The sequence below is a fragment of the Vicia villosa genome, linkage group LG3 (assembly GCF_029867415.1).
Source record: "Vicia villosa cultivar HV-30 ecotype Madison, WI linkage group LG3, Vvil1.0, whole genome shotgun sequence".
NCBI lineage: Eukaryota > Viridiplantae > Streptophyta > Magnoliopsida > Fabales > Fabaceae > Vicia > Vicia villosa.
The window spans coordinates 77,109,288-77,134,674 of record NC_081182.1 but is presented as its reverse complement, the minus strand read 5'-3'; the positions used below and the strand labels follow the sequence as shown (position 1 = coordinate 77,134,674).

Below are 25,387 nucleotides of genomic sequence, written 5' to 3'. Positions count from 1 at the left end.
TCCATCCTCAATTAAATCAACTTTTCCCATTAATTTTAAGATGGATTCACATATATTCAAATTTTTTTGTCATGCCTAATCGGCCCCATTAATTTTAAGATGGATTCAACTATATTTAAATTTTATTGTCATGCCTAATCGACAGGAAGACTTACAAGGTTAATTTGTATATTTTTCTCTCCCCACAATATTTGTCTCATCTAACTATTTTACACAAATCATAAAAATAATAAAAAAGATAATAATAATTTCATTTGATCACTCCTATTAACTATTGATACATTTTTACTACCATAATGCAAAGTGAGAATAATAGTTTGGTAGAGATGTCGATAATATTAATTAGAAAATAAACCATTAAAATTTTATGACATTGGAATTTTATTTTGCAAATATGACAAATGTTTTGGGACAAATGATGTTTTTTCAGAGGTCAAATTCCTCGCATTCATAACATTACAGTAATTATTTGAGGTTGCAACACATATCAAGTGTACAAGATTAACATCAGCAAGTTGATATTTGTATCCATTAATATCTTGTAATTTGCAGGTCTAAAACATAACATAAACAGATTTCTGATAAGGTTAGAAATCAACTATTCAGCTGGTTTTCTCTTTCTTCCAAGAATAGAAGCTATCTGAAATCTGGGGCCCCCCATTCGCCACTTCTTGAAGGATGCCATTGCAGATTGAGCTGTCTCATACACTACAAAAAGAATTCAACAAAACAAAATTAAATTGAACAGCTCCCTGCATGAGAAGGAAAAGAATGCAACACATAAATGACAATAAAAGGCATGTTTTATTTAGCAAGTAAAAAAAGTCTCACAATTGATCTCCTCATTTGTTAGAATAGTCCAAAATTTAGAACCAGCAGCAATTGCTGCAGTGTGTGCCTTTGTGAGGATCTCCTTGTACCTATTCCTAAATGCAGACAACAACAGAACTCCAATGGTTCTATCGCCAACTCTGCCACAGATGAGAAACAAATTAGCAGAGGGTAAGATAAATAAAAACTACATATACTTTAACAACACAGTAATTAAAATGATAAAAACATGGAACTAAGGACTTTGTATTGATCCAATTGAAACGGAAGAAAAACAAATATGCACTTCATTTATAATATCGGCATTTGCAGTGTATGTACATGACAAAGGTAGCTTATGGAGTTACTCTTCAAAGTCAAATCAGCTGTTGTGCTAAATAAGATGGTCTATGCTAAGCTTGCTTACATAAAATTTCCATTTCTCTAGATACACTAGCACCATAAAAGGTGGAGCAGAATATTGAAGTAAGACTCGTTTAAAGCACCGGTTGGAAAATTTTCAATATTTTGTTTTGTGCTATAACACTTTTATGGTTAACTCGGGAACTTGTGGCAATAAGGGTTTGAATGAGATGGTATGTGCCCAAGCAATAACAAAAACTTGAGATTCCTAGGCCCATCTAGATATAAGAAGCCAAAGAGGGACAGACAACTCTTTCAGATAAGAAATGATAGACTCACATGGGTGCTATCTTGCAACCAAATTCATAGAAGTATGGACATCTGGACCTCAGATCCACACTTGCACAATCAGCTTGGATCTCTAGTCTTGTTCTGAAAATAAAAATCACCAGTAATAAGATAATAAATCAAAATTTTAAACTTAAATATTAAGCAATCTTAACACCATCAGGCTATCAACATTTTAATAGTACATTTGGACGTGAGTTCTGATGCAGATCCTTATGCATGTGCAGTTATTAGTTTTTATAACTTTTGTGAATGCTGTGGAAATTGATAGTTGCATAACTTTTTGCTATCCCCAGTTCCATACGAAATTAGTGACAAAGTTTGCAAAAGCATTTATTTTGTAAAATTAGTAAAAGTACTCAAGAGTGCTTCCTAACTCTGTTTATTTTTTATGGTTCTAAAGAGCCTAGCAGCGAACTCACACACTAAATGATGAGACATGAGGAATTGCGGGTTCAAACCCAGGCCCCAACATATTAAATATTTCTGCAGTTTTTTACTATCTGAGTTGTACTTACGGACGTTCATAACACATTGTTAACATCATGACAAGCTCAATTATGTAATAGAATGCATTAATAAGTTGCAAAAGCACAAATGATCATATTACTTTTGATTGAAACAAAGAGGAACATAGACTGATACTGCTTGTCTCAACTGCAACTCATGAGCCAGCCAAAAAGGCAGTTCAACTTTTGAATCCACTTCAATCTGAAAATCAAATATTCTAAATGTCAGGTAAAATCATTAAATTTCACTTCCACTAAGCAGATATATGATGCACCGCCAGCAACCTCCCCCCTCTAAAATATATAAAATACAGTGTCAATGGCTCTTACAAAGTCTGCCTCAGAACTGGGATCTATTCCCACTCCAGATGCTTCCTTCAGAAATTTAACCGACACAATCTGTGAAAAGAACATAACAAAAAATTAGAATTAGGACAAAGAAATTTTGATTGCATTCTATATAGTCATTGTTGACACAACAAACCGGTTCTGATATGAACTAGCAACAACCAAAAACACCATCAACCATATGTCGTCTTAAAGGCTAACTACCGTAGAAAAAAACTCCTTTACAAAAATCAACTATCCTACCCCTAAACCACAATCCCTTATTAAATTTGACATACATTAATAGAATCAAAGAAATAGAGTGCTGAAAACTGTTATATTAATGAGGAATGTTGATGGTTACATGATGCAGTATAAAGAAAAGATAAAATCTGATGGTGTAACTGATGGAACTCTAAAACTCACCGTAAGAAATGAAGTTAAGAAAATATATCAACAATGTAAAAGATTTAATAGGTGAAGATAGAGAACACTATAGACAGGAATGAATTTCAATCTACCTAGAACAAAGCTCCTCAAAGAAGATAACTCCCGTTGCCTAACTATAAAGGTTCATTCAATATTGTAACATAATGTGTACCATTCACCAACATCACTATTAATACTAATAAGGCATAACTAAACTGCCAACTAAGAATCCTAACTAACTCTTTATTTACCATATATCCTTACCACACTCATTAGCACATAATAGTTTCTTTTCTTTATGACCCCTATTTGGTCTCTACCATTACCCACCCTTTCAAATAAAACCTTGTCCTCAAGGCTAAAGTTTGCACCCACCAAACAGTGTCTCTATGAAATACAAAATTGAGCCATTCATGAAAAGTGGAGAACAGTTTCCAACAGGCTTCAGTAACAACAACTTCCATAGGGAAATTAAATTCTCTTGACTAGTGTTGTCTCACAAAAAAGGATGAATGCCAAGACTTAATCTCTTTCACTCAACTCCATCGCCACTGCTGCCACTTCCATCTCAGTGGCAAATCTCATAAACTACTTCAAATGGTTTCTGTCCTGTCGGCGCATGGAACTTGTCCTAGTATCCAACCCAATGAGTCCAGTGTCATGGCTCGTGGCTGTTCAGAGACAAAATAACAAAGATACCTCTTAAGCTCCTGTTTACCGACTCAGTTTATCCGTCTATCTCATGGTGAAACACCGAACACATTCTCCTTACGTGTGATCCAAGGCTCCAAGCTACTGGATCTTCCCCTTCAAACATAGGTCATTCGACCTTCTTCACAAATAACTGGGATTTCTCATAACGTGAACTTCCATCTGATCCATTCGCATGATCCAAGCTACTGGACCTTCCCTTTCAAACATAGGTAATTCAACCTTCTTCACAAATAACTGATTTCTCAGAACGTGAACTTCCACCCGACCCTTTTGACAACTCCACAGTGCTTTTCTTTCCCAACAATTTCCCCACTAATGTGATGATAGTACTTTGTTTTTGAAACTACTCAATGAGCATGGTCAGAGCTCTTTTCACCTCTTGAACCTCAGCGCACATGGTTCCTATCTGTGATTACAGAATTTCAACTTGATTGGCCATTTTTTGGAGGTATGAGTTAAACGTACCCACCCCTATTTACAAATTGGCAGGTAGGACCAATGAATAGAATCAAAGAAATAGAGTGCTGAAACACTATAATATTAATGTAGGAATGTTGATGGTTAAAGTGCTGCAGTACAAAGAAAATATAAAATTTAATAGTGTAACTATTATCTATCAACCTATAGCCCAGTGGCTACCTCTATGAAGATATAATCTTACCGATCCTTTTCTCACTAACAATCAAATTTCCAGATGATGCCCATCTCTCCTCCCTATTTCTTATATAACTAACTTCTTACCTTACTCTCCTTCATGGCGCTCGTGCTCCTTCTCACTTGTTAGCTGCCAGTTCATCATTCCTTATTTTGGCACGTTTTCTGTGTAATACCCTTCAGACTTTGGGCCTAATTCTATTATATATCAACTAGAAGCATATTAATGAACAAATTAAAGAGTCTGGAGCTTACCTCTTCCTCCACCAAAATATCATCAATATCATAGTAATTTGCCATCCTATCCTCTGGCTTGTTGCTCTTATGCTTTCTTTTAACTCATCGAAAGGGCAATCTGCAGATAAAGAAATTTTGAGCTTAAATTGATAAATTTGAAAAGAAAACAAAAATCTTGATCAAATAATAAAGATACCTAAAATCAATCAGCAAAGAAAATGTGAATCTGCTATACACAGAACTTCATTCACCGTTGTCAGCAATGGAATGTAATATCACAAGTGTTTATATTTACAACATATAGAAAGAACTAGCAAGATAGCCGTGCATTCACACAAGCATCATTGATTTTACAGTTTACACGTGTTCTAAAAGACTTATGGAATCAAACAATTCCAGTAAAACATCTTCTAAGCCATATATGCCACTGCTTAGCTACAATTTTTTGGTTTTCAGAACACTGTTTTTGTTAAGTTTTGTTCAGCTAAGTTTTTGTTAAGTTTTTGGTTATGATTATTTTACTTGTTCAAGGTCTTCAGGCCATAAGCTGGAATCTACCAGGGTAAGCTATTTGGTTTGTTAATTCTTATAGTCGGTCCAAATGATGCTAAAGGCAATATTGATGTAGGAGCGCTAGTGCTACATATTTTTGTGTTGTACTGGGACACAACATAAGCAAAAACGTGTTCATTATAGTTTTTACCATGTAAAAGAATACATAGAACATATGATTGGCTACAGTTGGCTCTAGGCAAATATTATCTTATTGCTCTTTGTAATGATTTAAATATTTCTGATTATGAAAACTTTGGATGATGCTGAGAGAAATCATGTTAGTTTATTATGTATGTATTATAATAGGCAATATAAAATGACTAAGGTTCTGATTGTAAAATATGAATTGCAATAGCTATAATTTATTTTTTAAGATTGCTCGTGTAGGATACTCATCAAGATAGTATTGCTGATCAGTTGAATGTTATAAGGCTACTTATTATGTTTATATGACTACTCGGTTGAAGAATCATATTCTTCTGCATCTCAATTCCCTGCAAGTGGCTCACTGGCTCTTAATAATAATAACAACACTAAAGTCCCTACTTTCTATCTAACATGCTCCTCAAGGTTACCTACAGTATCACTTTCTGTGTAGGCCAGACAAAGGGACAGATCCAAATATTTTATAATATTTCATACAAAAATACATCAACCCACAAGCGATAAAATAGTGACATCATTATTACTAAACAAATAAATAATATAATATAAAAATTATACTATTGTATATCAAAATAAATAAATTAAAGACACCTTAACATCTACAAATTATAATTGCCTTCTACATACTTTCATAAAATTGAAAGTGTTGTAGGAGTCCTTGTATAGAGAATCATTCAAAATGTTGCAAAACAACCCATCAAGATACATCGACAAGCCTAATGACCCCAAGAATAATACAAAGCAAATTGCTATTCAAATTGTTGTCACCAAACATAGTTGATTCTATACCCACACCAACACGAAAACATAGCATGTTTTTTAACAAAAAAAAAACATCTTTTGAAATGCCATTATAAAATGAAACCCGACAAACACCTAGACCTTGGAATAGATCAGAAATCGAAGTGAAAGAGTAGGGCAAATCAGAACCCAATTTTTTAACAATACGTCATCGATGATAAATCTTTATAAAATGAACTCAATGCAAACGGATATCTTGATTCTTGACCAAGTAGTGGTTTAGCAAAAGATCCATCATTCAAACAAAATCAAAATGAATAACATTATATTATTAATTAAGTTATGATGCAAAAGTTTACGATAAATCTTCCAATCTAGGAATTGTCCTCACAGAGACATTTTCACAAACACCTTGTTTGTGCATCTATTGAACAATAGAACAAGCATATGCAATAGCTATAACGAGCAATTTAGATGTTTTGAGTAATGGAATTGAAAAAATAAAAACATTCAGCCAATGTGTTTGTGGGTTAGAGCCATTACCTCAAACTTTTTCTTTGTACTGGTTGTGGTGTGGTTCACTATGAACCGAAATCGCTAATGCTTGAAAAACAGTTGGTAGCAGTAGTACTGCAATTCGGAGGCCGCGATATGAGGAAGAAGGAAAGATCTTATCTTCAATTTGGTGAATCGAATTTCGGAGGAATTGGGTATTTTGGGGAGAAAAAGTAGGGTTTGTTTGTTTCAAAATTGGCGCCATTTTGTTTTTGTTTTTACTTGGTCGGAAAAACTTGCCGCGTCTTAGGGTTGGATTTACTTTGAGAAAGTTTAGGAATTTTACAGATTTAAAACTCTTGACTTTATGTTTGAGAACTATTGATTTTTCATTTGGTTACTTTGGTGTTTAATGTTATATTTTTAAAGGGAAATGATATTGTTTTTTTTCCGTCTATTTGCATCAATTTATTACTTGTCTACACAGGTATGAACTGAATTGACATATTGATATAACCAGATGATAATGTGTCGTTTTAATGGACACGGGGCATAGCTAAGATTGCCACATGAACTAAAATGAGATATTTAAAATTAGAAAAAAAATTGTATTTATTTCGTTCACATATATACTTCATAACCTTGTTTTTTTATGGTCAAATAGTTTAGTGGCTGAAATTCATCTTTTAAAGGAGAAAAATAGGGATGTCGTGGATTTGAGTCAGCGTCCTTGAATTTCATATCTCTGCACAGCTACCAACTAAGATTGATCCAAAATATTGTCATACCATGTCGTTGTGTGGTTATTCGCGCCTCCGTTCCGTGGAGGATCCTTTATTGGTAGAGGATTGTTTTTTTTTTTTTTTGCTTTATGCGCTCTGATTCCTATGGGAATGGGGCCTTAGGATTGTTTTAGTACTCGAAGAAAATGATAAATGTTGAACTTTAGGTGAATGATATCAATGGAGAAGTTGAGTTATTTTTATATTATAGTGAATTATTAAGATAGTCATTAATTTAATATTAAATAAGACTTAAATAGTATTTTGGTCTTTGTAATTTGGTGTGTTTTTTACTTTAGTCCCTAAATCTTTTTTTTTTGGATGAGGTCCTTTATATGTTGAGTTTCCTTTACTTTTAGTCCCTAATGTCAACCCTCCGTTACAAAAAAACTAAGGTGTCGAACATCCAGTGACGTGGCACCAGTGACATAGCATTAGAGGACGAATCCAAAAAAAATTACAAAACGACTTCTTCTTCCTCAATCCATCTCCATCTCAATTTCTTCTCACCTTCAAACTCATCACCCACCTCTATTTTATCATGCACAACATCATTCATTTATCTCAATTGTTCTATGCATTATCACTTTAATCTTCATATCCAAACTCTAGAATGTATGTCTCATCTTCTAAATATCTTTCCTTTGTTTTATCTCTAAAACAATAAGTGGTGTGTTGTTGTGAAGGTGTTAAAGCAATTTTTTGTGTAGAATCTTTCTTGTTGGCTCTACAAATAGTTAAATTTATAGATTGTTTATATTCTTCAATGGTAGAAGTGTTTGCCTATTACTAGATTCATGACTTTACCAACCTTACTTCCTTACTAATTAAATACTTTAATTTTTTTTTATGTTAGTCAAGAGTTTTGAAGTTGCACCGTTGATTTAAAACTTTTTACTGTGAAACCTAGAATTAGGAACTGAAATAAATAAATATAATTGTAATATATATATATATATATATATATATATATATATATATATATATATATATATATATATATATATATATATATATATATATATATATATATATATATATATATATAAGGACTAAAACCAAAAACAAGTCAACTTACAGATACGAAAAAAAAGACTATTTGAAATAGAATTATGGATTTATGTTCATATCTTAATGCCCAATCATCATACAAATTCAAAATTGTTGTTGAAACTGATACTGCAGCACCAAATACTCGATTGCAGCTTGAAGAAATGTTATGAAAATTAAAAAACATATTTGAGAAGATATTATTTCAAATCGATGAGAAAATATTTGTTTTTTCAAAATTTGGATAATGTGTATAATCTTAAAATTAGGGTTTTGACTTTGCGGGTTTGAATGAAGATTTATGGGTCTTGCGTGATGGCGAAAATGGTGATGATAAGTCAATTGAAAGATATTTTTAGAATCAATGAAGAGAGGTTGACGATGAATCTGGGTGAGGTGTCCTTGATGTTCTTGGTTTGCTTAGTTGAAGGTGAAAGGGAAATCGATATCTTCTTAGTTATGAAGGTTTTATGGGTTGAAGTTAAAAGAATGTATGGAAATAGATGGATATTTTCTGTTTTCTAGGTTAAAGATTAAAGAAGCTTCGCGGTTTTTTGGGTTGAAGTTTAAACAAATGTTGAATATTATTGAATTACTAGGTTGTTGAATGAACATGAATGATGAAGGCTTGAAGAAATTCAAAGTTTTGGATTTAAGATGATGGTTGGTGGAAAGAGAAGTGAGATATTGAGAAAGTTGAAAAGAAAGAATGAATTAATGGAAATGAATACTAACCGTGTTCTGTTAATTATTTTGGAACAAAATCAGCTTATGTGTAATCAAAGAATGACAAGTGAAGATGCAACATGCTCATAAACAAACACATATGTTCTCATCGATTTGAAAAAAACTGGATTTGCATAAAGGTTGGTGATGGAGATATGAACACAAATTCAGAATTAGGAACTAAAACAAAAAAAATATTGATTACAGCGACTAAAATCAAAAATGCGCCAACTTACAGTGGAAAAAATATTATTTTATCTAAATGTTGGGTTTGTGTTCATAACTTCACCCCTAACCTTCATACAAACCCAAAAAAATTTCAAACCAAAATTTTTTCTTTAAATAATATCATGGTCTTTTAAATGGGTTTGATCAGGAATTGACATAGATTTTGAAGGTTAAAAATAATAGAGGTTGGAGATGGGATTTAAAGGTGAAAAAATGAAAGTTGGAGATGGATTAAGGAAGAAGATGTTTTGTAAAAGGCTTAAATAGTCTTCTAGTCCCCGTAAGTTAGCAAGTTTTTGCGTTTAGTCTCAAAAAAAAAAAATTTGTAGGTCTGAGTCCCTATATCTCACTATCTCACTTTTGTTGACGTTGATCCCTGACAATACATATGTGGCTAATGGTGCTGACATGACAAACATTTTTTTTTAATTTTTGATATATTCCACGTAAGTTATAACGCTGATGTGACAAGCTTTTCCTATTTGATCCCTAGAATTTTAAAATTGTAAAACTTGGAAAGTGGTCTTAATAGGGGTCGAATCCATGCGCATTACAATAACAAACTAGTCTCTATCCACTATGGATTATTTGCAATGAGTGAGATGAATCAGCCAAAAAGACAAAAGTGGAGAAAATGAAACATAAAAGAAAAAGGGAGGATATTCATAGAAGATGAGAAGAGAGTGTAAATGAGACAAGTTTATGAGATTGAATTTCATCTTTATAAGTAAGTTATTATTATAAAAAGAACAATAGTACATCATATAACTTATACTGCTTTTTAATTTTTATAACTCCCGGAATCATACAGACTTGATGAAATTTGCATATAGCTATGGGAGTATGGAGCACTACATTATACTATATCAACTATTTTTCAGTTAAAACATGAACTTACAAACTTTATGAATGACAATTATGTCACCAAACAACAAAGAAACATTTTTAAGCAAACGTAAATAACGAAACTGCTAAATATAAGGTTGATAACTCAACAGCTTAATCCCACTGAAACTCTCTGTGAAAAGTCCACTCAGAAGGATTCAGTGTTCTTTTCCCATCAGCAGCAACAAGATCATATGGTGAATCTTCTGAAAATTCAGTGTGCATTGACTTCCAGTGGAGGCATGGCTTCCATTCAGCCTCCTTAAGTACTTTCAATATCTCTTTCACCACAATTTTGCTTCCCTCAGCTGCTAAATGGATGCCATCGCTGCATAATTGATTAAAATTGAGAGCAAAATTGAACATGTTTTAGGTAGATTTATGATTTTACATCATTCTTTTTACAAGTTATGCCGGGTTATATGACACTAATGCCTTTAGCATAGGAAATTGAATGCTTAGACCTTCTTGCAAAGGAAGCATCAGAGAAAGACCAAGATACTTGACATAAGTTACGGAATGATTTGGATATCGAACAATTACATTGCAATATGTCACTTGATGAAAAATAAAACTGATAAAGAAATATATCAAGAAGCTTACGTAAAACAAGCATTCTTCCAGTCATCTATACTTTGTAGTGCATGAAAAAGATCAACGACTTTCACACCAAGTTCCTTGCATAGCTTTATACAAGCATCTGAATAGTTTTTGCATAATTCATTTGTTCTTACCAGCTCACTAAAAAAGGCACTGAATAAGAAAGGAAAACGAAAACTAGGTGATTAGAACTTTGGTGTGTTGTCAGAAGAATAAAAGTACCGAGATGAAAATGTAAATGAAAAAATGTCCGGGTTACCTAGTGTTTTCACGCACTTTTTCCTCGTGGACAGGAGGGCAGGTGAGAACAATGATACGTGTCTTTTCAGATAGACTCTGACATCCATGAATAATAGTTTTACTTTACATATGAAAATGTGATCACAGTTGTAGACAAGAGATCTTTATATTTAAGCTATATTTTTCTCCAATGCTTGTTAAATGACACTAATGGAGAAAGCATGAGGTGATTAACGGAGAAGTACCTGAATATGAACCAGAATCTTTCTCATGTTAGCGACATATTCTTGAAGAGGCACGTGAGGGCCTAGACCAGATGAGTGAGGACCCATAGAATCATTACCTCCAAAATAAACTATCACAAGAGAAGGCTGTGTAGCAGCCTCCTGGGAAGTGGATGAAAATTAGTATATGAAGCAGGGAGAATATTTTTGAAATGAAGTCATATGAAAAACTAAGAGAGAGAAAGCATGTAAAATATATGGCCTGTACAATTACAGAAAAAATTCATTTCCATGGATCTAACATTAGCCTGCATTAAATTAAACAAACAAGAGCTCGTATGTGATGGTAGACTACTCGACATTATTAGAATAGTATACATGCAAACAGAGAAAGATATGACACTATAAAAACTAGAACAGTTAGAGAAAAATTCCCAAAAATTGTGTCTTCGGAATTTCAGCAGACTTTCATTTTAAAAGGTAATTGTTGGAAGAGCAATACAAGGTTTCTGGTCTTGGTCAGTTTCAAAAATTGATTTCGTTACTTCTCTATTTTTCCGCTTGAGGCTTTAGCTTTTACCTTCCATTACAGTGATCAACTATTTCTTTAATTAAGTAGAATCATTTAATAATGAATTGAGAGTATAAGTTATCAGGGTTTCTAATACGACATCAAAATACAAGAACCAAAGAAGGGAATATATCAGAAGTAAGAAACTGTGCTTTCCAACCATAAATCATGTTACCCCGCACACTACATTAATAAGCCATAAATTATATTGAAGAATACAAGCTGCGCCAAAGGAATCATTTTATTTGAGATATGATGATCCATTTATCTGCCAAATGAAGTACAATCAATACCTTTGGGAAAACTTGAGTGAGCACTTGAAGGGCACGTCGAGAATTCCATCCGTAGTATCCTCGTAACAATATGTCTGCCTACAATGAGTAATTTTGCATCAGCATAACATAACAGATGACCATCCTCCTTAATATTTCTTGAGGAAGAGAAGCCAAAGAGGAAGAAAAAAAAATCATGATAAGGTTATTTGTGCATCTTTTAGGAGAATATGAGAAGCATAAAATATGAAATTGAAGGAATTGACCAAGACTAGCCCTGTTTAGATAAAAAGGTTATTTGTAGTTTATAGCACAAGTGTTTAACATGATAAGCGGTTTTTACTGCAAAAGGTAAAATAAAATAAATTTGTTTGTGAATAAGCTATAGACTATTTTCTTAAACTATCTTAGAGAATTTATGAAAATAGTTAAAAACATTTCATGAATAATGTCATAAGCTGTTTTTTTTTTAAGTTCTCTCAAAAAGTCTCACAAAACTTATATCAGGAGACAATTTCAAATCAGACAATCCAAATAGCCCTTTTATGGAGATCAACAAGAGATAAACAGTACCTTAAAATAATAGAATAACTACTTCAGTTCTTTGATGATTTTTCCACTTCAATATTCATACATACATTGACTCAAAAAATGAGGGGATAAGGAAAATACATTTTAAAAAACGGTCTACCACCGCGAAAACGGCCGCGACAAAACGGTATCAGTGATACAGTTTTATATGATAAAAACAAATTGTGATAAATTCACACGCGATGACTTTTTTTTAAACCCTGTAATAATTACACAGAAATATGATTTTAAAATCCAAGTCTGAAAAGTTTACACAAGTAACTAGACAAAAACTAAAGATAATTAAGAAAGAACAGGCTCATTACTATTCGGTCCCACCGCAGAAAGATTAGGTCAGCGTGAATAATGAGAGCAGTGGAAAGTCAAATTATGGCCATTAGCAAGTGGGAAGTGCCTATTGTACCACAGAAACTTGAAGGCGTATTCACCAATAAATCTTTATTAAATTCAATCATTTTCAATTTTTTGAAATTATTTACGGTGTATCTGTGTCAATGTTCCATAGCTTAAGAGTAATGTTCACAAAAGTTATGAAAAATGGCCTCAAAAATGGTTTAAAAATGTTAGGAAACAACAAACATAAATCCCCAATTAATGTTAAAAACAGGATTGGATTTTGATTAAAAATGAAAAATGGGCGGAGAAAAATTAGAGATCAGGAGAAGAAATGAATAAATTACCTTGCGGGCATAGATATCTGAAAGAAAAGAACCCCAACCGCTATGGCTGTAACTGAGTTGTACGATGGAGGATCCGAAGAGGACAAACTGAGGCCTGGAAGGAGCGACCATGTCTTTTTCTGTGTATTTGTGTGATGAGTAGTTGAAGGTTTTAAATTGAGATGGGTACGTAATAATAACAGAAACAATGAGAATGACGGAGGGAGAGGAAATGACAGGCGGCGCCAAATCACACCTCCTAAGCTCGTGGAGGTTGAACAAAAACGATGTGCACAATGTAATACTTTACTACCTTCGCCTATTTATAGTACATATCACGCAAATGCAAATTAGTAATCCCTCCGTGACGTCTTATATTTAATCAAATTTCAGATTTATTTAATATTGTTTTATAAGATTATTTTATTAATAAAAAATTGTTTATAATGTTTTACATGTGAATTATATGAATGTCGGTAAACAAATTATTAATATAGTTGAAATTGTGAAAGGGTCTTCTAAAAGAAATCAAGAAATATCATTAGACTTATAATATAAAAACAAGTAATAATATTGAAAATACCAAATCAAACAGTAAGGTTTGTTTGTTAGGAATGACGCCACCTACGTGACACCTTATTCAAGCCAAAATGGACCTGACAAACTTTGTTCACGCTAAAATGTATGTTTATTATTACTAACTAATAAACAGTATGGTTTTGTTTATTATTTTTATAAATAAAATAATTAATATATATAATAGAGAATACAATTTAAAAATATTTATTCACTTTTTTTAATTAGATCTAGTATTTTTTTTCAAATACTTTTTAAAAAATAGTCGATGAATTTATATTTTTTAATATTTTTATCATTAATTTCATTTTTTATGTTTCATATAATTTTTAATATTAGAAGAAAACAAAGCTAATTAAAATTTTATTTCTTTGATTCACTAAAAGTTTATTATAATTTCCATAGTTAACTATCTAAACTTCAAGCAAATGTGAAATTTTAAAATTTAATTTGAAATTTTATCGTCTTAGTGTTATATTTGCTTTGTACATATTTTTTATATTTGTGTATATTGTGTATATTTTTGTTTCCCTTCACGTTTACTAAAGTGATTGGTTAGGAGTAGTCGTTGGCGAACAACTAGCCCAACAAAAAGGCAACATGAAGAAACGTCTATGCATAAATAAAGGCGTCAATTTAACGACATAAAACAAGCGCTTGTTGGGAGACAACCCAACTTTTTCATACTTTTACAACTTTGTATTTATGTATTATAGGTAATGTTGGTGAAGGTGAATGAAAAGCATATCATTTTGATGTGTTTGGGAGTTTCAGAATAGACCTACTCGCGCTGAGCGCAGTCTGATAGCGCTAAGCGCTCATTGGTGTCGCTAAGCGCGCCTTGTGCTCCCAGTGAGAATTCGTTTCACTCGGCCCTCTTACCCACTTTCACCTAGGTCCTTTAAAGTAGTAAATAGTAGTAGTTTCTAAAAAAATTGTTTGTTGTTTGTATTCAAATATTGGTCGAATGATTGGGAGAAGCATGGAGTGATTGTTCAAGTTTGATTGTTTCAACAATGCAATTGTATGGTAATGATAATATTTGAAATTGGTACTTTGCAAGGTACTCATTTATTGCTTTCTAGAACATAGCATGAATACGAAACTTATCATTTGTAAAAATATTATGACATTCAATCTTTTGCACTACTTGTTCTTGATTGAATCACTTTTCTTATCCCAAATATGAGTAAGCTTTCCATTGTTCACTATATGCAGGAGACCAGCATTCGTGTCTTAACTAGATTTTATTATGTTTAATATTTTTATTTATGTTTATTGTATGAAAGCATGAAAAGGATCAAGGTATTTTGTTCGATTTTGAGCACAACCAGTAACCACTAGACCAAAAAGTAACTTACCTTATGAGTGAGTGAGAATTTGCTTACCCCCTTTGAGCCTTGTGTTAGGATCCATTTTGATGATTAACTTTTGGAACTTGTATATAACTAATTAGTCCATTGTTGATTTTAAAGTGGATTCTAAATTTGTTTCTTGAACCCTCAACCATAACTTGTGGTTTGAATTTTTTCCTTGTCTTAAAAAGTTAGGAGCATTCACATTATATGTTGGGTTGTATTCAAATTGGGGAGAAAAGGTGGGTTGCTAAGGATTGAGAGAAAGAAAAGAAAAAAAATCCTTGAAAAAGGAACAGAAAAATATAATATAGAAAATAATTGTGCTAATAAGTTGTGTGAATTGGTGTAATAATTGGGAAAAGAGAAAACTTCCATAGGATTAGGCAATTTTTTTGTTTCAATTGCCCTTATTGACCCTTGTTTGTTAACCAAGTCACACTACAACCCTTGAAAGCCCTTGTGATTCTTGCTTTTATATTTTCAATACAAGTTTTTAGGATGAATGCATAATTTAATCTTTTGCTTACAACATTGTTGGGTGAGAGTCAAGTCCCTTATGTTTGTGTGTTTTTCATCCTTTGATGAAGTTTTTACTATGTGTGATTCATGATTGAGCGTGTGTTGTTTGGAATGTTTGACATGACTTTTTTTCTTAGGATTTGTTTCTTGTTCATGTTGTCGTTGTAGTATCGTGGTAAGCTTGCTTTGCTTGTGCTTTTGTTTTTGAACCATACATTTGTTTTCATTTTTCAAAACTTGTTGATTCAAAATTTCTTGGTGGTTGCTTCTTTTTCTTTATTTTAGAGTGACTTTTGTTTGAGGATAAACAAAGTTCTAAGTTGGTGAGATTTTGATAAGGGCCAAATTATAGTTATATTTGTATATAGTTTTGTGACACTTATCGACTTATTTTGTTGGAATATAGTAAATAACCCTCAACTTGTATGTAAATATGTACATATTTCGTTAGGGTGTAAATATTGTGTATAGTTGCATTATGACGTAAATAACATTGAGTTTGGTTTTTTTTAATTTCATTTTTGTAGGTTGAAGTAGTTGGAAAACTCATCAAAAACAATGAAGTCGCCATCGAACATTTATTTATCCTACGCGGGGGAAAGAAAAACATTGAAGAAAACCTAAAAGAAAAACAACACAAATCTCACGAACAAATAACGGGTAAGGGTGTCGGTTACGCAACGGAAAGTTATTAGCACCCCTCACGTATGTGGTACTCCACAGGAACCACTCTTGCTTGTTTCCAATCTAAGGGAGTGTGTGTGTGTGTGGGTGTAACATGCAATATGCTAAGGGAATACACAATGAAAATATAGACAAGATAAAAGAAAAAGACGCTCGCTAGGGCACTCGTACCCTATGCATACGTACCTCCAACGTGCAATGTAGAAATGAGAGCGTCGTAGTTAGGCTAACTATGTTTTGTTTCTATCTCAATCCATGTCTCTTTGTAAGACGGAATCGAGCACCTAAGGGAGCATGCAATGAACAGGCAATGTCACAAAGATCCTAGCAAACATCAAGACATGTGAACATGCATCACAGATAAGCATGCGGACAAGCATCACAGAATATAACATGAGAACATGCATTCTAAATAAGCATGTGAACAAGCATCACAGATATAACAAGCGAACAAGAATCGCAAATATAACATGTGAACATGTATCACGAATGAGCATACAAATAGGAATCACAGAGATAACATGTGAACAGGTGTCATACCCCAAAATTTTCCCATCATATTTATTCATATTTCAGTCCATCTGACTTTTAAATGCTCAAAGGAAGCATGCAGTCTCTCTCCTAAACAACAGCCTCTAAACTAGGGTTTTGATCTTCTCAAAGTAAAATTAGTTTCTGATACCTCAAGTGGATCCCATGGTCTCTCATATGCCTCAAAGGATCCTCATGCCAATTTTCAAGCTCTGATTCAAAAGATTGCTCGCCCAATGGCCCAAATGATCAATAATCGACTGGTTGACCTAAAAGTCAAACTATGGTCAAACTACAGTCAAAACTTCTGATTTTTGGTCAATATCCTCATTATGAAGTATCATTCATCATTTGATCAAGGACTTATCATGATTCATCAAGAAAAGCTCCAAAATCATCAAGAACTTGAGTTTCTAAATTAGGATTTTTAAGGAGAAAGTCAACCCAACTTTGACCAGCCATAACTTCCACATGGAACATCAGAAATTTCCCATCCAAAGCTCAATTTGAAGTAAATTGAATTCTCTACAAATTTGTCTCTCACAAGCCAAGGCCAGAAATACACCATTTGGGAGATATGAGCCAAAACATTACAGGTCCTTCTGGAAGATCGCAAAAAGCAGTTTTTTGTCAAGAGCCATATGATCAAGATAAAATCTTCAAATGCAAAATATGTCCCAAAGTAGCTTGTAGATGACATCTTGAGGTTTCCAAAAAGTCCTAGAACTCTTTCATATCTTTAAAATTGAGGGAGATATGCATTGTCAAAGTTGGTCGATTTTGGGTGATGTGCATGAAACAAATAAGGGCCAAATTGGATTTTCTTGCAAATGGGCCTGATCTTTTATGACCCAAACTTGATTCTAAGCTTATCCACGATCCAAGATCATTTTCCTTTATTTTTATTATTATTATTTAATTTATATTGGAATTTAATTACTTAAAATTCAATCTAAATTAAATAAATAGTAAAAATAGTGAAAGATTGGTTTTGATTTATTTTTTCATCAAATATTTCATTCCATAATAAATCTAAATCAGGTCAATTTCGTGACAAAGATAATTTGAGAGAGATTGGATTCAATTTGGCCAATTTTAGAAATATTTCAATCAAATTTTCTTTTCATCAAAGAGCAAGATTCAATGGGATTCTCTCCAAGTTTGTTGCCCTAATACAATCCTATATATATGTACAAAAGGTTCAGAGACAAGGAGAACGGAATTCTTGCAAGAGGAGGCTAGGGTTCCAAGTTCAAGAACCTTTCAAAACTAGGGTTCACGAAATTTTCAATTGCAGCCATTCTCGAGCCCTTACAATCATCTCAATCAATTCCTGAGGTAACAAGGGGTGAGAATATGCCACTAACCAAGCCTCATGCTGCTCAGAATTCATCCTTCATGTTCTTCATACTTTCCCATGTTTAATTTTTGTTTTTAATGTATTATTGCATTCTAATGAAATCTATTGATTTGGTTAAGTTCCTGACGTGTTTTAGAGGAGATCTGAATCTTTAGGTGGAAGTTGGAACGTGTAGAGCAATATCCACCATTGTTAGGGCGTGGAAGGTTGAGACCTTTGTATCGGGCTTTACAGCGTGTTTCAGACTACGATAACACCTTCATCGAACTTGCAAGGCGCGTTTTAGTGGGACTGGGCAACCTTTATGCCTGTTTAACGTTTTATTTTTTAGATTTGTGTTCTTCAGGATTAGCCACGAATTCTTATAGCAGAGATGGAAGCAAATCTGTGGTTAAATCGTAGCAAAGTTGGGCAGGTTTAGTGAAAGTGATGATGAACAGTACCATGGAAACATTGACCATACGCGGAGCTTTGCTATTGGTTGGTCAAATCTCGTAACTCTCTCTCCACGCGTGTTTCGTGCCCATTGGACGGTCAACATTCAACAACTCTCTCTCTCTTTTTTCATTGGCTGCCAACGATGGTGGTGGGCCCGGTTCTGGTCCCTTTTGATTTTCCCAACTAACCAATAATCTTTATATTTATTAATTTCGTTTCAATTATTGAAAACTAACCATGTGTTGATCGATTGGTAAATGGAAGGGGTGTGTGTCCACTATGCCCTGGGTTCGATCCCCAGGATTGATATTATTTTTTCTAAAAAGTTCAAAGCAGATCTGGTGCACCTCACATGCAGGCACGCATCATGCACCTTCGCGTGCTGACCACTGGATCACCACCAGCGCATCATCCAACGGACCAGAACCTGCTAGCCCACCATGGACACTCAATGGAGCATCACACCCAATCAGAGCTAAGTTATTTTTCAATTTTCTTTATTTTATTTTTTGTTACATAAATTCCTTTTCTTTTTTTCTTCTTTTAGTATAATTTCTTTTTTTACTTATTATTTTTACTACATAATAATTTTATAACCATTTATATTATTTAATCAAAAACTCGCTTTTCTCGTGATATCAAAATTTCTTTTACAATAATAATTTAATTAAGGTTTTTATTTAATAATTATTTTTGGGCTAATTAAATTTATTTTCATGCCTTAAACCCTGATTCTATCATGATCACTAATCACTGTTATTGGTAGGTGTTGCCCATTAACCCTGATTAACTTGCTCCCCATTTGGGGTTTTGCCTGTCCGTTTGTTTGACTAAATTGTTACAATTTTAATTTTTGATATGTTACATTATAATTGTTGAGATCTTTAATGCACTAACATTTTTCTTCTTCGTGCCTAATTTTCAGGGTTAACCAAAATCTTTCAGCCACGCGCCTCCAGATCAAAAAAGCTAAGTTCCCTTAATTTTTCTTATTATTACATGAATCTTTCCTTTACTTTTGCTTAGTTTTTTTACTTATTCTTTTGAATTTCAACCTCCTTTTTTATAATAAATGCAATTTTAATTAATTTAAGTTGATAATGATTAGTTTATTATTAAATTAATTAGGTTAAATAATTAGTTAAGATTTTTAAGCTAGTAATTATTTTAGGGTAATAATTAAATTTTTGGCTAATTAATTATTTTAATATTTGTAAACCCTGATTTTATTCTGATCAACTGTTTTCATCATGATTACTAATCATTGTTTTCCCTTATTTATTTTCCTTTAAGAGTTGATCAAGGGTTCGAGGAAGATCAAGGCGTTCAAAGATGTTTGTACTGATTATTGATCCCTCTTATTTTCTGCCTTTACTTTCTGCCTTTTAATTTTTGCATTCCCCTACAGGTTTTTATTGTAATTCCCCTTCCCCGTAGGTGTTTATTGTAATAGCGTAGGAATTTATTTTCTGCTTTTAATTTCCGTAATATTAATTGCTGTGGTTAGTAATCCTAGGGAGTGCAAGCCTGCTAAATAACTTAGATCACTCATTATAAGATAAATATCATCGAAGCTAACCACATGATTGTGCCACACACACACCTTTAGGGTAATCCCTCTTGTTGCCTTATACTGTTGCCTTAATTGTTGCCTGTTACATCTAAGTGTACTAAATAGTCAAGTCCCTCAATTCCGAGGATACCTCAAGCAAAGTTGCCTTAAAGAATAAAAATCATCTAGTCCCTCAATTTTGCCTCGGAAAAATAAGATGATTGTCCCATTGCTAAGGTATCCTCGCATGATGCCTAAAAAGATTAATGACTATTTTATCCTTCCCTTAGACTACCTGCCCTCTTTATGGCAAGGGACAGTCTTATGGCGAACGATATCTCGATGACCCTTCAAACATCCAATTGAAAGACTTCCTGCCCTCTTATGGTATGGATAGACCCTTTCGCCCGAAAGACTAAAAGAACAATTTTTCTAACTTAGGATAGTTGCTACTAATTGCTTGCTCTAAATTCAAAAATCCTTTTTACACCTCCTTTGCAAATCAAACTCAAAAAGACTACGCTTATTTACAAGCTAAAGTTCTTATTCAAACTTATTTAAAATATTTTCAAACAATTCAAACATTTCAAAAACAAAGTGAGCTAAGCAATTAAGAGCCCATGGATAACCATGGATGCAAAGGGTGCTTTACACCTTCCCTTTGTATAACTTACCCCTCGAACTCAAAATCTTTTTAAAAGGTCTTTTTTCTGTTCTTTTAGCCTTTCTTATTGAATAAAATAAAAGTCGGTGGCGACTCGTGCTATCCGCAACATTTCAAATAAAGTCAGTTCACCGTATTACAACAGGTATCACGAATATGCATGGCAAACATGTAACAGGAATACATGTAACAAGAATACATGTAAGATATGTGAACAGGAATCACAAACAGGCACACAAACAGTAATCGCAGATAAGTGGACATAAACGTAATAGGCTGTAATACGGTGGGAGAACTGACTTTTTGTTTTGTTATTTTGCAAAACATGTTGCGGTAAGCAAGAGTCGCCACCGACTTTTATTTTATCCAAATAGGAAAGGCAAAAATAACAGGAAAGACCTTTTTAAAGATTTTGAGTTCGGGGGGTAGGTTATACAAAGGGAAGGTGTTAGCACCTTTTATATCCATGGCTAACCATGGGCTCTTAATTGCTTAGCTCACTTGTTTTAGGTTTGATTTGTTTGAAATGTGGTGTGTGTTTAGAAAAAAAGTTTGTAAAAGAGTTTAACTTTGTAATGATCCTTGTACGGATGTATACCAAAGTGTTATCTTGTAAAACGAGTTGTGAGAAGTATTTGAATATTTAATTTGTTGTGAGCAAGCATTTAAGAGTTACTTACCCCTAGTTTGTAAGGTCTTTCCTATACTTAAGGCTTTCATTGAGTGATAGTACTATCCATACCATTAGTGGGTAGGTAGTCCTATGCATTGGATGTGAAGGGACATCGAAAGGTCATCGAATGGTCATATAAGGCAACATGTAAGGATACTTTAGCAATTTGTAGGGACTATCATCATTTTATCGTAGGCAACTCGAGGGACAAGATCATTTTATAGTAGGCAAGTCGGAGGGTCATCGAGGGACTATGATCTTTATATCGAAGGGACGATGATGATTTATTTGTGAGTGTCTTTTGCTAAAGTATCCCTTCATTCTAGGGACATGACCATTTTGTAATCGAAAGGCAACAAAGAGAGGGTACCTTAAAGGTGAGTGTGTGAGAAGTGTGTTGTATTCAAATATTTAATCTCGAAGTTAGTGATCTAACAAATTATTTTATCTTTCCATACAATCCTAAAACATACATCTAGCAATTATATAATGCGGAAAATAAAGAGCGGAAATAAAACCTACGCTGGCTTCGGGACCGGGGGTTCATAACCAATAAAATTGTTGCGAGAAAGTAAAGGTGCGGAAATTAAATACCTAATTACTATTACAAACTCGAAGCAATTACATTAATAAAAAATATGCAAATAAATAAATAGCGGACAATTCGAAAAGTCGAGAAAAAATTTGAGGAACGATGTTGAATGAATTAGGGTTAGGAAGATCAGGGTTTCAGATATTTACATGAAAAAATCTAATTATGTACAATTATCAACCTAATTCTAAGTTAATCCACCTAAGTCTAAATAATTACAAAATCAAATTAAATCTACGTTAATCTAATTTAAAATTTACTATTTTTGTGATTTTTTATGATTAAAATTAAATTAAAGTCCTAATTAAAATAAAATTAGTTAATTAAAATTTAAGAACAAAAAATTATCTTAGTTAAAAAAACCTAATCCTAATTATTTACAACTAACAATTTTATACCAAAATAAGTTAATTAATAAAACCTAACACTAATTTGTTCCTTTTTTGTGATTTTATATGGAATAATAAAAATATAAAGTTAATTAGTTAAAGAAAAGTGGAAAAAGGAAAGGAGAATAAGAAATAAAATTGAGAAAAATAAGGAGGAGACACCTGGGATCGAACCCGCTCCCTTTTGGTCACCAGTCACTCTCCATTACAATCTGTGCTACTTGTTTTTGTTGTTAGTGTAACCTGAACAAAACATTATATAATAAACACGATTAATAATTGAAACCAAAATTTTTCCACGCACAGGTCTCACGTCTGCTTTGACTGGCCAATGGGAAGCAGAGAGAGGATCAAAGATTGTTGACCGGCCAATAGGGTTGCTCTACGTGTGGTCCCCCACTATTCATTATCTTCTTCAATTTTCACCCAAGAATTGCTACGATACCGCTTCCATTTAGCTACGGTTTTCGCTACGATTCTTCGTAGCAAAATCTGGAAAATTTAAAACTCATATAACACGTTAAATAAAAGACAAAGAGTACCCAGGTAACCTAAATCGACCCTCATGATTCCAAATCCAACGTTAGTTTTGGGTGAAAATCCCTGTACGGTGGGATTCGAAGAAAAAGATTTCGGATCCCTAACAATGGTGGATTTCGTTTCTTTACCAAAACTCACGAACAACGCATCAAAACATTCCTAAACATCATTATAAACATTTTCACATGCATAGGATTGATTCGTGCTGAGTGAATGAAGAGTTTGAGATTAGAAACTTTTACCAAACCGGTGCAGCCTTGGAGGGATTGTTCTAACGTGTTGCTGGCCCCAGGGACGTTTGGGAATCGCTCCTTGCACCTTCAGGAAGATGATGCCACGTTGGAAATTGGCTGCTACTTGCTGTGAAGAGAAATTCTTCGTGCCCTGGTTTTAAGCTTTTTCGTGAGAGTTTGGTTGGAGCTCTTGAGTTAGGGTTTTTGTGGCAAGGATTTCCTGCTTGGCATCTGACCTTAATCTTGTACTTATAATGAGTGTATTAGGTCAAGTATTTGAGAGAAAAATATTGTATTCAATGTGAATATATTTGATTGAAAAATCAAATGGAAAGCTTCCAAATTTGGTAAATCTCTTGCAAATCTTCCCTTATGCGCCTTTGCCAGCTTTCTTGGGCTTGTGTGGTCCTCAAGTAACTCAAATATCAAGCCCACACGCCTTGCGCTTCTTCCTTGTATTTTATTTTAATTAAATTTGAATTTTAATGAATTAAATCAAAAATAAATAAAATAAATAGTAAGATGGCGTGTGGCTGGGCTTAGAGGTCATGGATAATGTTAGAAACAAGTTCCAATCATGAAAATATAGGCCCATTTGGAAAAATTCCAAGATTTCTCAATATTTCTTTCATGCACTTTTCTCAAAATTGCCAAACTTGCACCCAACATACCTAACTCAATTCTCAGCATTTGAAGGTGATCTTGGACTTTTAATAAATCTTAAGATGTCCTTTACAAGCTCCCTTTGGTTTCATCTCAATTGAGTCTATCATCTTCATGTGCCACTCTTTTTGAAAAAAGGTGACTTTTTGTTGACTTTCAAAAGGACTTGTAATGTTTTGGCCTATATCTTTCAAATGAAGCGTTTTTGGTCAAGTCCTTAGAAATACTAAACTGTAGAGAATGAAATTTTGTTCAAAATAAGATTTAGGTGGACAATTTCTGATGAACCATGTGAAAGTTATGGCTGGTCAAAGTTCAGTTGACTTTTCATTCAAAACCCTAATTTTGCAACTATGAGTTTTATTGATTTCAAGCTTTTCTTTGATGAATCATTATCAATCCTTGATCAAATGATGATTGTGACCTCAAATCCTTGACGTTGATAAAAAACTTGGAGTTTGACTGTATTTTGACCATAGTTGACTTTTAGGTCAACCTAGTCGACTGTTGATCATTTGGCCATTGACTGAGCAATATTGCATTGAAAGTATTGAAACTTGGCATGGAGATACTTTGGGACATATGAGATGCTATGAAGTCCACTTGAAGCCTTAGAAGTTCAATTTCCTTTGACTAGATCAAAACCCTACTTTGAGTTCTATTGCTTAGGATCAAGCTTTACCTGATGAAACCTTGAGTCTTCTTGAACAATTGAGAACCCTATGAGATGAGGAGATCATCTTGAAACAAATTGTCTTGAATAGGTGAGGGCAAATTTAAGGGTGCAACATAGGCATACATGCATGGCAAACATGTAACAGGAATACATGTGAAGTGTGTGAATAGGAATCACAATCAGATAACATACATGTAACATGAGTACATGTCAGATATGTGAACAGGAATCACGATCAGATAACATACATGTAACAAGCATACACACATGGAAAACATGTAACAGAAATACATGTGCAGTGTGTGAACGGGAATCACAATCAGATAACATACAATCGAGTGTCGCTTGTTAAGCAAATAATTACCGATGTCTGTTACACTGAGTTAGTGATCTGGTGACAGGGGGTGCTTTAGCCAACGGGGCAAACAAGCTATCATAAGAAGAAAGGGGAATAGTCACTTGTGCGTTCGTGCACAAAGCATCAGCATCGGGCGACGCGAGCTAGACAAGGTGTGGGGATCCGGTTGCAAGATCCTTTTCCACTTGATGGACTCGATAACAAGATCGGGGGACGAGTTGAAAAGCAACAATGTGTAACGCGTGCTAACTGAACAACTCGATAAAACTGGTGGGGGTCGATTACAGACCCTTCCCACTTGCCTACCAAAGAGGATTTAACGGTGTTGCCTTCAATGAGGTCTTATGGCACCATTGGCTCCTACAAGCAAAAAAGTAAACATACAAAACATGGCCTCATTTGAGGA

General features: G+C 33.6%; 2 protein-coding genes across 3 annotated transcripts; both read right to left on the bottom strand.

Moving 5' to 3' along the window:
* Window positions 1-494: 494 nt before the first annotated feature.
* LOC131661949 (DNA replication complex GINS protein psf3-like) lies at window positions 495-6,730 on the bottom strand. Of its 2 annotated transcripts, none has more exons than XM_058931611.1 (7): window positions 6,396-6,730; window positions 4,410-4,509; window positions 2,361-2,429; window positions 2,132-2,232; window positions 1,513-1,605; window positions 832-971; window positions 495-708 (listed from the first exon to the last, which is right to left on the bottom strand). In XM_058931611.1, exons 2-7 carry the CDS (start codon window positions 4,452-4,454, stop codon window positions 599-601), a joined length of 558 nt encoding a protein of 185 aa, XP_058787594.1. In that variant the 5' UTR covers window positions 4,455-4,509; window positions 6,396-6,730; the 3' UTR covers window positions 495-598. The 2 variants fall into 2 exon arrangements, with proteins under 2 accessions (XP_058787594.1, XP_058787595.1); XM_058931612.1 differs by lacking the exon at window positions 6,396-6,730 and adding an exon at window positions 4,242-4,319.
* A 3,093-nt stretch (window positions 6,731-9,823) lies between these two features.
* LOC131656127 (GDSL esterase/lipase CPRD49-like) lies at window positions 9,824-13,499 on the bottom strand. Its single transcript, XM_058925891.1, has 6 exons — window positions 13,197-13,499; window positions 11,947-12,024; window positions 11,104-11,244; window positions 10,878-10,954; window positions 10,622-10,771; window positions 9,824-10,346 (listed from the first exon to the last, which is right to left on the bottom strand). Exons 1-6 carry the CDS (start codon window positions 13,305-13,307, stop codon window positions 10,133-10,135), a joined length of 771 nt encoding a protein of 256 aa, XP_058781874.1. The 5' UTR covers window positions 13,308-13,499; the 3' UTR covers window positions 9,824-10,132.
* Window positions 13,500-25,387: the final 11,888 nt, after the last annotated feature.

Excerpts from the sequence above, each read along its gene's own strand:
- LOC131661949 (XM_058931611.1), bottom strand. The coding sequence starts at position 4,454 with ATGGCAAATTACTATGATATTGATGATATTTTGGTGGAGGAAGAG. Across the intron at positions 972-1,512 it reads GGTTGCAAGATAGCACCCAT|AGTTGGCGATAGAACCATTG; the intron begins GTGAGTCTATCA and ends CATCTGTGGCAG. Across the intron at positions 709-831 it reads AACAAATGAGGAGATCAATT|TGTATGAGACAGCTCAATCT; the intron begins GTGAGACTTTTT and ends TTCTTTTTGTAG.
- LOC131656127 (XM_058925891.1), bottom strand. The coding sequence starts at position 13,307 with ATGGTCGCTCCTTCCAGGCCTCAGTTTGTCCTCTTCGGATCCTCCATC. Across the intron at positions 10,772-10,877 it reads AAAGTGCGTGAAAACACTAG|TGCCTTTTTTAGTGAGCTGG; the intron begins GTAACCCGGACA and ends TTTCTTATTCAG. Across the intron at positions 10,347-10,621 it reads TGGAAGAATGCTTGTTTTAC|CGATGGCATCCATTTAGCAG; the intron begins GTAAGCTTCTTG and ends TCAATTATGCAG.